Below are 14258 nucleotides of genomic sequence, written 5' to 3'. Positions count from 1 at the left end.
TACACATTCACACACCGATGCACAGCATCGGGAGCAATTCGGGGTTCAGTATCTTGCTCAAGGATACTTCGACATGTGGTGGGAGGAGCCAGGGATCGAACCAGCAACCTTCCGATTAGTGGACGACCCGCTCTGCCTCTGAGCCACAGCCGCCCCATATATAATCCTTGATCCAGAGTTAGTTGCACCAAGTTATTACTTTTTTCCTCTGTGGGAGCAGTTCTGCTTCCCTGTTTCTAAAAATAACAAGTGCTGCAAACATAACACCGAATTCACACATTTTAAAGATGAACTGACAGTGAACTATGTATTTACAGGGTAATATCAGGCATTGCATTGGTACAGCTCCATCTGTTTTGCTTTTTATTGCGTTAATACACCTAACAATGGTTTGTTAAAGTGGTTTGCTCAGTTGTTGCCCTTGCCAAGTCAGAATGGCTATTTAATGGGAAAATCCTACACGCAGACTTAAACTCTATGGGACACCAGCCGCCCCAAGCCATTAGAGACAGACTGTCTGCTGATCTCTAGAAAGTAAAGGTGTTTGTCCTGAGTGTCCCCACTGTGGGTAATGACCCATCTGGTCAGTGTGTGCGCGTGTGTGGGAGTACATGTGAGTTGACATGTCAGGTACTAATGATGACGGATGGCGGTGCAGCCATCATGGCAGGGGGTCCATATACAGCACAGTGCACACTTACAAGCATACACGGAAGGCAAAGTTGTTAACTGAAAGTCACTGGATAAATTATAGCATGTTAGAACATATTTTCAGTCATTTTAGTAGCCATATATTACATAAACAGAGTTACAACAAATGCAAGAAAATGCGAACTTAAATAGACTAATTAAAACATTAAAGAGAGGAGAGGGAGCAGAGCAAAATGTTCAAGCAAAAGAGAGGACAAGAAGGAAAGGCGTAGGTGCGAGTCTTTGACAGGCGGGATACGTTCACCTCTCTCTCCACAAATCCAGTCCCACATTTATCAGACTCTGCCTCACCCACTCTAACCCACCGCCCGGCGAAATAAGGCATCACAAAGTATTACTCTGGCAGCACACTCAAGTTCATATGCAGGTGAGTAACTCCCATCCACTCAACTGGCTCCAGTGTATCAATGTGTGAGTGTGTGTGTGTGTGTTTTGTGTGTCGTGTGGTGGGCCTGTGGTGGTGTGTGTGTGTGTGTGTGTGTGTGCGCCAGTCTGCGATTAAAGCTTATGTTCTACTGCCCTCTATGGGTGAATAGATAAACTGATGAATTATAATGAGAGAGGGAGGAGGGATTGAATCATTTCATCCTTAATCGACTGTACTTCAATAAATCCAGAATAAATCCAAAGTACTTACCTTGACTCAGTTCTCACTGTAAAGCATGGTGCTCTATTATGACTCATTCTCAATCTGCAGTTTTCAAATCCTATTGTGTTAAGACTTTATCTGAGTCAGAGTGCAGTGAAGAAAGAGGACAAGCTCTTTAACTGCCAAAGAAAAATAATGGCTGCTCAAGTATTAATTTACTCCTGAAACATGTCAAAGCACCAACATTATTATGAGTGTTTTAGTGTAATCACAACAACGTTATATGATAATATGCTAATAAAATAGGCAGATATTGTTAACAGATATTGTGAGGTTTCAGTAACTGCGGGGGCATGCAAGCAAATACTGTAAACAGTATTACTCATTCATAATTTGGTTAAGTAACTCTCAATGTACTTTATTGGGTGTTGTTGAAAAAGAAAAGATAAAAATCATCACAAAGTGTTCTGACTCATTTCCCCATTGGGGATTAATAAAGTACTTCTTTTTTTTTTTTCAAAACTGTTAATACAGCTTTTCTCTTAAATGTTTCCCACACAGATTTATTTCCTCTAGTCCACAGTAACAGTGGGGAAAATTGATTGTGTGTGTGCTGCAACTTGAGTTACATCTCTTACTCTTACAATCCAAAACCCCAGGATTAACTTTATGTATGTACACCAACTACAAATTATTAACATGCTCTCGAAGTTTCCTGCCTCTCTCAAAAGCAGAGTTTTTGAGAGTTCACAGTGTGTGCTACAGCACTAATAGTAGGTAAAGCCCTCTTGTTCTGGCTGAGAATTATTATTTTTTAAATTTTCAGGTGATCTGTCCAAATAAATTGCATAAACACGAAATGACACTGATGGCTGACGTGTTAACTGACATGTATTAAAGCAAGACTATTTAGCATATGAAAGAACAGACCATCTTCCTCTTACAAAACTTGAATTCATTATTAAAAATGCACCTTTGCTTCATTCAAGGCTCTCAGCGGTTTCTCAGCCTCATTTCCAGCAGCATTTAGGCAGCTGTGTTCAGCACAAAAGCTCAGAAAAACCCACTGTACACACGCTATGTTCCCACAAACAGACAGATAAAGTTAGCAACTAGCTGGTGAACATGACAGAATATCTAACAGCTAGAGCCAGATATTTACCTCAGGAGTTGATGAAGAACAAAACAGAGCAATAATGAGAGTGAATAGCCTATTGGACTTCGATTTATGAGTTGGCTGGAAAGACTCTAAATGAATGCTACTGTTGCTGTTTAAATAAGCAACTGTTTGCTAAACCGTTCACCATATCAACTTTAATAAGGTGATAATATGTCAAAGCTGTCTTTGCAGCTTGTTGCGCTGCCCCCAAGTGCCCAAAAAATCCAATAATGCAGGTTTAATTGCCACTTGTGGTCACAGTGGCTACTGTTCAGAAAGTTACACAGACTCACATTAAAGGACTATATCCCCCACAGGGGCAGTGCTTGACATTGATCCCAGCCTGGTAAAGATTTGATTTCCTACACTTCTCATTCATCTTATCTTAGCATGTAGAGCAGCACACGGACACAAACGCCCACCAACACAAACGTGTACTCGCCTTCTTTTCCTCTTGCTTGGGCACGAGTTCGTGGTAGCGAGGGATGATCAGCTCAGCTCGGCCTTTCTGCTCCTTTTGAAGGTTCACATTCTCGTAGTACGTTTCTAGTTTTCTGAGACAGGCAGAGACAACAACAATGTTTTTGAGAACAGAAGACACAGACAAACATATAGAATAGATCAAAATTAAAGATAATCTTTTTTTTTTTAAAACAAAGAAAAAAGTAGGAGGAATGGGGAGATACAGTACAATATATTGAATGAGAAGGGAAGAGAGATGTGTAATGGAAAGGTAAATAGGGAGAGAGGTAAACAAAGCAAAGACAGATGGAAGAAGAAAATAAGAAAGAGAAGGAATGAACAAGAGAAGGAGGAGTGAAGGGGAGAAAAGACTGAAAACAACATCTCTTAGCAACAGTAACATTTTCAATCATGTTTAATAATTCCAATAATCACGTGTGTATCATGCATATTTGTGTGGGCATGTAAACATGTGCGTACATCTACTGTGAATGTATACACTAGTATGACTGCTCACATGCATTGCTCACGTTCCCTTCTATTACTCGGTTGGTTCCTTTATGAATAGCTGAGCTGGAAATGTGCCCACCAATGTAGAAGTGCTTAGTAAGGCCCATCCTCCGTGGCCATCAGTAGAAATGCTATGTGTGAAATGTCAAACATAATGCTCTGGTTGGAGGATAAAAGCTATATTTCACTTTGGTGGAACAGCTGCTCTGTTCAGCACACATCTCTGTAAGAGCTCAAGAGCAGTGAACTTCTGAGATTAGATGCCCTGGAGTATCTAATCTAACCAACCTTTTGTCTTTTTATCCATGGTTCAACATAGGACTTTATAAAGGTTTTTATTCCGAATACATACACATTGATGGCAATCCAACAAACTGAATTTAGTATCAATATCTCAGAATCACAGATAATTACTACAAACCTGTTTAGTTAGCAAAGTTCCTGAAGTACTGCTAACTTCAGCAGATCTTATAGTGAACTTAAATGCCAACCATTATTTTGTTTGATAATAAAATAATACTGACTGTACTACATTAGCCTTTAAAGTCGACTTAAAACTAAAAGTGACAGTTAATAGCAATATTTTAACATTTTACGCTTATTAACTTTCTGTTAGATGAGAATACTGATACCACTCTGTAGGTAGTCTGTAGGTAAATATAAGGCTACGGCCAGCAGCTGGTTAACTTAGCTTAACAAGCCTGACTCTGTCTAAAAGCAATCACTGCGCCCAGGCAAGAAATATTCTGGTACATAACCCCCATAAAACCACTGACAGAGCCGAGCTGTTTCTGCCTGTTTCCAGTCTTTTGAGCTAAGCTAACCAGCTGCCGGCTGTAGCCTTATATTTACAATACAAATATGAGAGCTGGTCTTATCATCGAGCCCTTGGCAAAAAAGCATCTTTCACAAAATGTCAATGTGCCTTTGATTTAACATTTAAAGGTCCAGTGTGTAGGACTTAATGGCGGTGACGTTGTAACAACTGAATATCGCTCGCCTCATCCTCCACATGTAAGAGGAAGCATGTAAGAGAAACTATATTGCCCGTGAAACTCACATGCTAAAGGCCCTAACTACAGCCAGTGTTTGGTTTGTCTTAGTTCAGCGCTACTATACAAACATTCGGTTCAACACGGTGGATTCCGTAGAGGAGACAACAATTTTCAGGTGATTATACACAAATGAAAACATATTTGTGAGTATTGTATTTAGATCCTCCTAAATGTTACACACTGGACCTTTAACACAGTTGCCAGGCCAATGTTGACGTGATATTCAACAATGATGTTCATATGCCACTGGTACTAAACACTTATTTAATACCATACCATGACTTGTGGTACTCACGTCTCAGGGTCGTACTGTCCTGGACCTGGTCCCTCCTCCAATGTCACCTCACCTCTCCTCCCTGTCATGTTACCGAAGTGCACTCCTTTATACTTCTGGGCAGAGCTCATCTCTGACTACAGAAAGAGAAAGAGAGAGAAAAGACAGACACCAAGAGAGAGAAGGTGAGGAGTGGATGAAAGAAAGGATTGGTCAGGGAGAAAGAATGAGAAAAAGAAGATGACAGGAAGAGGGAGAGAACAAGATAACAAGAGGATAAATGGAAGAACAAAGAAGGAGAAAACAGAATTGACTCATTCACACTTATCTGGTTTCTCTTCCAGCCAGGGCTCATAAAGTTGGGGCTGAATGAAATGTGAAGTTCAGCCAAATGCCAGAGTATGTCAGAGATCTAAGGGAGACCCTCCGTCCTTTCTTATCTCTCTGAGTTTTACAGCCTGCTCCCACTGCCTCTGGCCTTTCAGACAGGACCAGTTCACTCTGCAGCTTAATAACTGAGAGAGGCTACGTCTGGAAATGAGCTGGCCAGCTGTCGCCAAACACATTGTAGAGACACCATCTGTGAGATTTTCTAAAAAGCATATAGCAAGCTGCAAAAGAATGTAAAACTACACACGACTACAGGGTTGTGAATTCCTGTTCTATTCTTTCTTAGAAACAGGTTGGAAACAAGTTATTGATCAACAAGACTAACAGTCTTTAGCCACGCTAGTGACTGTGAGGCTATACTTAGACAAAATGGGCTAAATTCAGCATGAATAAAAATGCTTTATTTATTTTCAATTCTGGCTTGCTCAAAATAAATTGATAAAAATGTCTTATTCTTAGATAACGAAACAAAACGATTCTTATTATCAGGTGATTTTACACTAATGAAAACATACCTATGAATTTTGTATTCCATATCTGCCAATAGATCCTCACACTTACACACTGGACCTTTAATGTTAATGTGATACACAAAGAAAGCATGGCACTGGAGTTTTTAAAGACCAGACTGAGTTTATGAGCAATGGGAGACCCAAATACACCAAATGTTGTAAAATGTGTAATTTTTGGTACACTTAACAGTTTGGTTCCCAATTTGCTTCAATTCACATTCTTGAAACTAAAAGAAGTCCGCAGCTTGCCCCTCAAAAATAAAAACACCTGTACTGAAATGAGACATTTCCAACTTCCCTCATTAAATCACAAATCAAGGCATTTTTCATTTCTAATTTGACCCAACCGTCTGTGTCTATTCTATGAGGCAGGTCATGGGAAGACTGGCAGGGAGTCTCAAAAAGTTTCTAACTCCATGTGGTGGCTGTCTCCTTCTCTCAACTTCAATAGTGACTGGAGGACGAGTTCTGAGGTTCGGTCCCTTGTGATCTACCAATCCAGTTATGAGGAGGGGAGATAGGAAACAAGGTTGTTCAGATGCTTAAAGTTAAAAAGAAAAACTGTTCTGCATTGCACACACACACATACAAACACTGTGATGGTATCACAGTTGGCATTGAGTTCAGAGGCACAAATTGCCTATTTAAGTCAAGGAGAGCTTTTAAAAGCAAAACAAAAACACAGCTAGTGGGTATAAACATATTCATTCAGCTTTGATAAAATGGAATGGCAGGCTATTTATTATTTAAATGAGAGTAAAAAAGTCGACCATAAATAAAGCTTTTTGTGAGTAGGGTTGTGTGTGGGCAGCATGCTGCAGGCGGAAATGGTTGGTGTGTTTATTAGAAACATATGCATAACACAGTCTGGGTGTAAATCTGATTCAGGTTCTATTAAGAGGACAATGTTGTCTGTGTCTCCATTTCCATTTCTCATCTCCATGCCAAACACATTATGACAGATACATGATTTCTGGGGCAGGGTATTCACAGATAAACATTATAATAGCATACGGACTTCGTGATAAAAAAGAAACTTTGTGACCAACAAATGGCGGACAAATACTGAAAAAAAAAAAAAAAAACTGAATACATGAGTGAGGAAACATAACAAATGCATTCACTGCCGTACAGAGCACAATGCGTCACTGAATGGTTTGATAAATATGAAAACAGACTTCAACTCAAGCAAATACATATTGGAGATTTTAAACCATCATAGACCATTTTTATAATACTAAATGAGAGAATATATTTAGGAAGAATCATCACTCCAGTAATATAATTGCACACACTTCCTATTACAATCTAATACTACACCGTCTGAACTAACAACATATCTCATGGTGATAATTAGCCCAAATGCTTTTAACAGTATTATTTTAGATGTCAGCCATCATTACATGCCTCTACCAATATATCTGTGATAAGCCAATTCCGCATTCTAGCCTGTCTCTAGTTCTGTCTACTAACTTAAGAATCGGTCGATGCAGTAATGTAATTGCTCTGTCAATACAGAAGTGAACCATGAGTTTGGGGTCACTGGATAAAACTGATTAAGATGTTTTTGTTTTTATCAGTACCATTCAGACAGAAAACACAGCTATTCTCTTTTCATTTCTGGCTAATGTCTTATCATTCAACGGCTGCCCCGGTCACTTTGAAGTTACGTCCTCAGACAGCCACTTAATTCCGCCTCCCCACACTTTTGAACTCAGTCGGCGCACGGGGCAGGGGAACAGTTTGAGTTTAAAGAAATGAGCGTGTCAGATGGAGAGACAGAAGACAGACAAAAACCGGGGCTGAACTTTCAAAGGGAGAGCAACAGAAGTCGAGATGGAAAAAAAGAGCTGTGGATGGATGCACTGCCGGTAACTTTAAATCACAGCCCGCCTCTGTGCCTGCGCCGGTGTGTTGACACAACCTCGGCCAACACTCAAGGACGCTGTTGACTTCCTGTGGTCATTAACAGATGAAAAATGACTTAATTGAGAGCCAGACCAGCAGGCGTGTGCATTATTTTAAGTGAATATTGTAATATAGCTTGAAGAATAATTACTAATGGCTCTCTTTGTTGGCATGTAAAATGGATGAGCATTGGTGTGCTTGGGCTTTTTTTAAAGTAGAGCTGCATTCATTAGCTATGGAAATGGGTTTTGGGCCAACTGAATCGGGTGGGGTGGGGGTTCAGTGGTGCATTAGATCTGCCTAACACTAATGGACCTCGCCTTGCGGGCAGAGTAAGTACACTCAGACACACACACAGACTAATGAAAGCACACATGCATGCACAAATTAACACTTCACATTCTCTGATGGATGTACATTCAAACTCCAACATGAGTGTGCACCCTTGTGTGTGTGTGTCTTTGTGTGAGTGTGTGTGTGTGTGTGTGTGTGTGTGTGTATGTGTCTGTGTCTGTGTGTGTGTGTGTGTCTGTGCGACCGTTCTTACTTGCAGTGGTTTGTAGTACGCTGGCCCAAGGGTTGTGTCCCTGTGAGGGGGCTGCTGCTTGCTGAGCACACCCAGGGCGTCCTCCTCATAGCCATAGGCCTGGCCCGGGGAAGGAATGGATGGGATTTCTGACTGACGAACCAGCCGGAGACTTTTAGCCTGCAGCCACTGCGTGGAGAGAAAGACAGGGAGAGTGGGGAAGAGAAGGCATGGTTTGTGATGGAAAGGATGCCCTGGCTTACAAAGAAGCTGAACATTGCCTGGGGCCAATATAGTGAGAGACTGAAGGAGGGACAGAGAGAGAAGGAGCGAGGGGAGGCAGAAAATAACAAAATTGAAAATGGAAAAGGAGAAAGAAAGAAGGAAAAGGCAGAAGTAGAAGTGCAGGAATAGGAACGATATCTGCGGAGGTAACAGGCAATCAAGGCCATCTCAGTCAAAATGCATCAAAGCTTTCTACTAACTTTCTAGAAGTAAGATGTGCTCTTCAGATAATTACAGCCAGCAAAGAGGGAAGAGAGTGTGAGCATATTACCTCTCTTTCACAATTGGTCAGGTCTGGAGGTGAAAGTTTTTAAATGCTCCATTCACTGTATAAAGTGAGTTAATGACATCAGATAAAAGGCCTGAGCTCAGCTTTAACTTAAAGCTTAACCAGACTATGTGTGTATACTCTGGACATAAATTTAACATAGTAGGCAAATGAAAAGAGCTATTTTATGTCATCTCAGTTCACTGCAAGGCTGTTTCACTACTTTAGCATCACTGCTGATGAAGCTGGGGGCTACTGGAGAGGCCACATTATCCAAAATTCAAAAATCCAAAGTTCATATATCAGTATTTAGTGAGTGATTAAATTGTTTGCTTGCTTTGTAGGTGCTTTGTCTTAAAATGTCAAACCACCTGAGACATTATCTTTCACAGTAAACAGGAGGGAGGGTTCGCTGTGCCAAATGTTAAACGAACAAAAGCTACACGCCTCTTCTATTTGTTCAATTTGATGAATAACATTGATAAACCTGTCAGGAGTTTATCACTGCTATTCATTGTTGTTTTTGGGCAGCAAACACAAAAGGGTGTGCAATGTTTCAGGGGGCCTTACAAAGAACAGAGGTAAAATGAAAACAGGCTTCAGGCTTTAGCTTGAATGTGTACGAGCTGACCCTGCACAGACTTTGCCACTGTTACAGCTACTGAGGATATTGTACAGAAAATGGCAAAGTCAACCTAATGGCACTTTTTTTTTTTACCCTGTTACAGTGGCAGAAAATACATGTCAGACAACTTCTTATGGCATCTCGCCTGTGCTTCAACTCATTCAAATTTCATTTTAGAGATCAATTGGTCACTTTGGAACTGTTAAGATCAAGTTACAGGATTACCGGACTGGTGGGTCTTGTACAGTTTTGGGTTCCTTATAATGATGATCATAAACTTATTACTTGTGTTTGTTGCATATTATAAATGAGGCTTCACATTACAAGGTGGGATATAATGTCCGACTTATTAAGGACAAAAGATATCAGATTCTACCTTTCCTTTGTTTCACCGTCCATGTTCAAAGTATTCCTTTCTGAATGTGGTAAGTTTTCAAATGTTAAAGCAAATACACCAGATGGTGTTCTTTTTATAAGAACAATTAAGAAGTGACTGTTTGGACAAAAGTCTAGAAACACTGTTTCCCACAGAGGTTTTAAAATAGCAGCCCCTAATTCCCATAGATTGGTGTTAAGGGCTAAGGTACTGGCAAGGTACTGTCTGCAAGTATTGGCAGTCACCACGTTTGGAGGAAGCGCTGCTATTCATATCCTTTGTTTGACAAAAGGCATAAATACAACACATCACAGTGAACTGCGATAAGGAGAGTTTTACATGTTACTGTATTTTTATTGCATGTGTGAAAATAAAAGTTGTTAACTGTTGTTGTACTGTATGTGTAGTGCTAACAGAACATGAGACACAAGTGTGCTTAAATTGGTTAGATGGGGACCAGAGGGAAAAGGGTGACGTCTCACAGAACAAAAGGATATCTGGGTAATATGAAACTGATAAAACACGGGATAAAGTTATTTAAACGTCAAGAGTAGAGATATATACCGACAGTACAGAAGTAAAAAGTCTGCACCCCTAAATGTCATGCATATATTTTTTTGTATAGGCATTAGGTGACTTTTTGAGCAGCAGTTTTCTACATATATTACTCATATATACAAAGGACATACTGCATAAAAGCCAACTTACTGTGGCTGTTATACAAGCCGGAAGGAGAAAATCAATAATAAATCATTTTCTGTAACCTGACTGCTCATTTACTTTGTCCTCATAACTTCACCCATATGCCTACCATTTTCCTGCCAAGCTTCTCAGCCTGTCCTGCATCAGCCGTCAAGGCCCTGAGCATGTTTCCTGAAGCAGGCAGCACATCGTAGGCCCCGGGGCCTGGAACCTCCGACACCACCTCCTCAAAACGCTTGGAGCGATTCTGGAGACTGCGGCCACCGTGGATGTTTAGCTGTAGAGATACGGGTTCAACAGAGAGACACACAGATTCAAAAACAAATTCTTCCCCTTGCTCTCATCCGGTATTATAGGCTGCATCTCCAATGCCTTCCTAAATTAATAGTTTTGTGTTTTGACAGGAAAAAGCAATTCAGTGGCTGCTGGGCGGACAAATTAGTTGTTACGCAAACAATTTTACCACAACACACATTGCCTCTCCTCTATTGGTATCTTCTGCGTTAAATGGGTGAAAATATTCTGACAAAAATGCAAAGTACTGTGTTTTTCTTCCCCGGTAGAACCAAAGCCCACACAGCCTCACCTAACCCAGTATATGGCTCTCATGTACACCAAGGTCTTCTTGATGTAATTGTATGTAAATGACCTCCGCTGACCTACAGTACCTTCACAGGTGAGTAGGTATACTGTCCAGGTGCTGGTATCCTCTCACTGGACTCAATGAATACTGGCTGTCTGTTTGTCAAGGACAGGAATGGAGCAAAGCCATCTGCAACACAGAAAATCATGCAAAAGGTAGAATACGTGACTCACAATTGTCGTTCTTTAACTTCTACAGCAGATGGACAGGCTTGGCAATCAGTAATGGTTTGGTTGGTTTGGTTAACATGGTTTAATATATTTCATGGCACATGTATGGAGTTACACTGCCAGATGTATTCATTTGCCATTCATACGGGGTGTGCTAACATTATGAATCACTGTATATTTATATTATATCACTGTAAAGTACTGACAGCAGCTTAACGTCTGGCAGGTAACTGGTTGGTTTTAGTAACCTCTCTGCGAAAAATTGAAAGAAGTTGGGTTTCTGTATTTAAAACTAAACTCGATTAGCCTTCAGTTGTTGTTTTTTTTACTCAAGTTTTGAAGGTAGCTACCTAACAAGCAGCTCTTTCCTACCTGTTTTAGCAGTGGACAGGGGGACATCGTAGGATCCGGGGCCAACTGTAGACGAAGTACCGCTCGTTGGCAAGAAGGTCACTCTTCTCGGAGCTCGGCTGTACATTTTAACTTCTCCCTGCCTCAAACAGACTGCTAGCTTAACTGGAGTTCATGTGGACAGTGTGGACACCTGCTAGAGTCGACCCACGACTGAAATAAAGGTCTCACCTAATTACATTTGATAAGCCCAGAGGTTTAAAACACTCCTTCACCGCTGTCTTCACAGTACGGTCTCTCTACACTCTGCCTTATTGGCGTGCGTCGTTGCTAGGATACCACGTAGGGTTACACAGCGACTGGCGTCAGAAAACAGACGCAGAGAAACCAAAGGGACCAAAACTTTAATGTTTGTAACTCTAATAATCTACGTTGCCATTGTTACCATTACTAGTTTTTCTAAAATATTAATAATAATAAATAATAAATGATAAATAATAAATAATAAATAATAATAATACATCTATTTTATATAGCGCTTTAAAGGGTATTAAAGGCACTTTACATGCTTTTTATTTATCTTATGTATGATCCATAAAGGTGCTGTATAAATGAAGCTTTACTTAGTTACTTACTTACAACAGTAGAAACAGCCAAGGCAATATCAGTGTAGAAATAACTACTATAACAACAACTATGAAGAGGAGAAGCAAAACAGCATGAAAACAAAACAAAAACATAAAGAAAACAGGTGGGGCAATAAAAAATGAGAGATGGGGGGTGGTGATAGATCACAGATAGCATTAAATTGATGAGTTTTGAGTGCAGTTTTAAAGGATGTGAGGGAGGGAGAGTGTCAGAGGCAGGCCATCTCCCCCCCAGGGTCCAGTGTTTGGACCGGGTGAGAGAGGTGAGGAGGTGGTCATTGTGAAATCATCCTAATTCATTTTCACCTACTGCAAAATGTCGTCCAGGTATGCTATTATACAGTAAACCTCATATTTTAATGGTTAATGTTGTCAGGGTGCAACCGTGGTCCAATCCTACCATCTAGTGGGTGACTCCTGCCATCCATTCCTCTTCCCCTAAAGTGGGCCAGTTAGTACTCATTTAAAGAGAAAAATTACTGAATATTCATGGTCCTGTGATTTCAGCAACACGGCTTGCTTGTTTCTCTGTTCCTGCATTTGGCCTTATTGTGCCACTTTTGTCGCCACTCCTGTTATCATTATTTGCAGTCTTGACCTACTTCCTCCTGCACCATTAGCCTGCCCTACAATATAGTCAAGATTTGGATAATGAGAACTCAGGGGAAAGCCATCCAAGTATCAAGTGGCCTCTCTGGAACAGCAGTGAACTGTATCTTTATTTGAACTTCCTGTCATGTCTCATAAGCAGGGATGGTCTGCACACTGGTATTTGACTTGGCAAATGTTATCAATGCCCAAGAGGAAAACTTAGTCAGACACTACGCCATCCAATAAAACAACAAAAACAACAACAACAATCAGTGGAGACAAATATTTCATTTAATTAATGATATGATTACTCTAACTGTGGTGGGAAACTTTGTCACAGGCCAATATTAATCAGTCAACCTATAGCTCATTAGAATATTGTCCTAAAACCTTCATTACAATTTCTCACTTAAGAGTTTCCTCCCTTCTACCACCTCTGACTGAAAACTGCACCAGTGAAAGAAGTACTACTGAAAATGCCATTAAGATGTTGAGCATATTATCTTATTTGTTGTCTTTTCTAGGGAATCTGGGTTAAGAAGAAAGCATTTTCGAATGGACCACCCTGAAAAACAAGGCATGTAAACATTTATGCCTCAAATTAGGTAATTTTCCAGTGAAAATGTATGATGAGTTGGAACATTAATAATGTATCTCCTTATGAAAAAAAAAAACACAAACAGCAGATATTTTGCTAAAGCAGTATTAACATGAAAGGTGAATAACTTACAGTTTAGGAATCCACAATAATAGGAATATTAGACGAAATTAGGTATAATTGAGTGCATAGCTGAGAGAGTAGTTTAGTTTCTAACAGATTTATGACTATCACAAGACATGGGGTTTATTAAACTACAATAACAGCTAAATATATTGAATAATTTTGGTTGGCATATTAATTCCACAGTTACAGACAAAGGTAAAGGGAGACACAACAATGCAGAGCCACTGCTTTGTCCAAGCATGAGAGACATAAAACTTGACGTACAGGAAACCATTACAGAGATCCATGAAGAATACTTAATGATCAGTGCTGGGCAATAACTGATTTTGGGGAGAAGGGACACAATTACCAATTTCGTGAGGAAAGTAATAACTAACTATTATCAGAATCAGAATCAGAAATACTTTATTGATTCCGTTACACTTGTTCTCACACAGTGTTAAAGCAATAGTACTTATAGACAATATCTAACACAATATATAGAATAGAAATGAATGTATAGGTATATACATAGAGTAAAAAGTAAAAATAAAAATGGAAAACTAAGTTTTGATCTGAAGACACATGCGTTCGACATGCATGTAGATCTAGTCCCCTGTTCATAAGTGGCAATAGTTGACATCAGGACTCTTTTTTCATTGTGTTTTTGTGTTATGGGTGCATGCATCTGGCCTCACCCTACTTCCGAAATGTGTGTGTGTGGGTGTGTGTGGGTGTGTGTGTGTGTGTGTGTGTGTGTTGTGTGTGTGGTTGTGTGTGTGTGGTGTGGTGTGGTGTGTG

At 40.1% G+C, this 14258-nt stretch overlaps 1 protein-coding gene across 1 annotated transcript in view; it reads right to left on the bottom strand.

Moving 5' to 3' along the window:
• stpg2 (sperm-tail PG-rich repeat containing 2) overlaps positions 1 to 10961 on the bottom strand; it is a gene marked incomplete in the record, with an annotated part of 58133 nt that extends 47172 nt beyond the window's left edge. The window contains 5 exon segments of the mRNA XM_035658223.1: positions 2882 to 3013; positions 4782 to 4897; positions 8118 to 8285; positions 10462 to 10629; positions 10944 to 10961. Coding sequence (XP_035514116.1) covers positions 2882 to 3013; positions 4782 to 4897; positions 8118 to 8285; positions 10462 to 10629; positions 10944 to 10961 — 602 coding nt within the window.
• Between the last annotated feature and the right edge of the window lie 3297 nt (positions 10962 to 14258).

Source organism: Morone saxatilis, unplaced genomic scaffold (genome assembly GCF_004916995.1).
Source record: "Morone saxatilis isolate NCDOM2014 unplaced genomic scaffold, NCSU_SB_2.0 Contig16, whole genome shotgun sequence".
In the NCBI taxonomy this organism is placed as follows: domain Eukaryota; kingdom Metazoa; phylum Chordata; class Actinopteri; family Moronidae; genus Morone; species Morone saxatilis.
The sequence above is the reverse complement of the archived record's forward strand: the minus strand, read 5'-3'. Positions and strand labels throughout refer to the sequence as shown.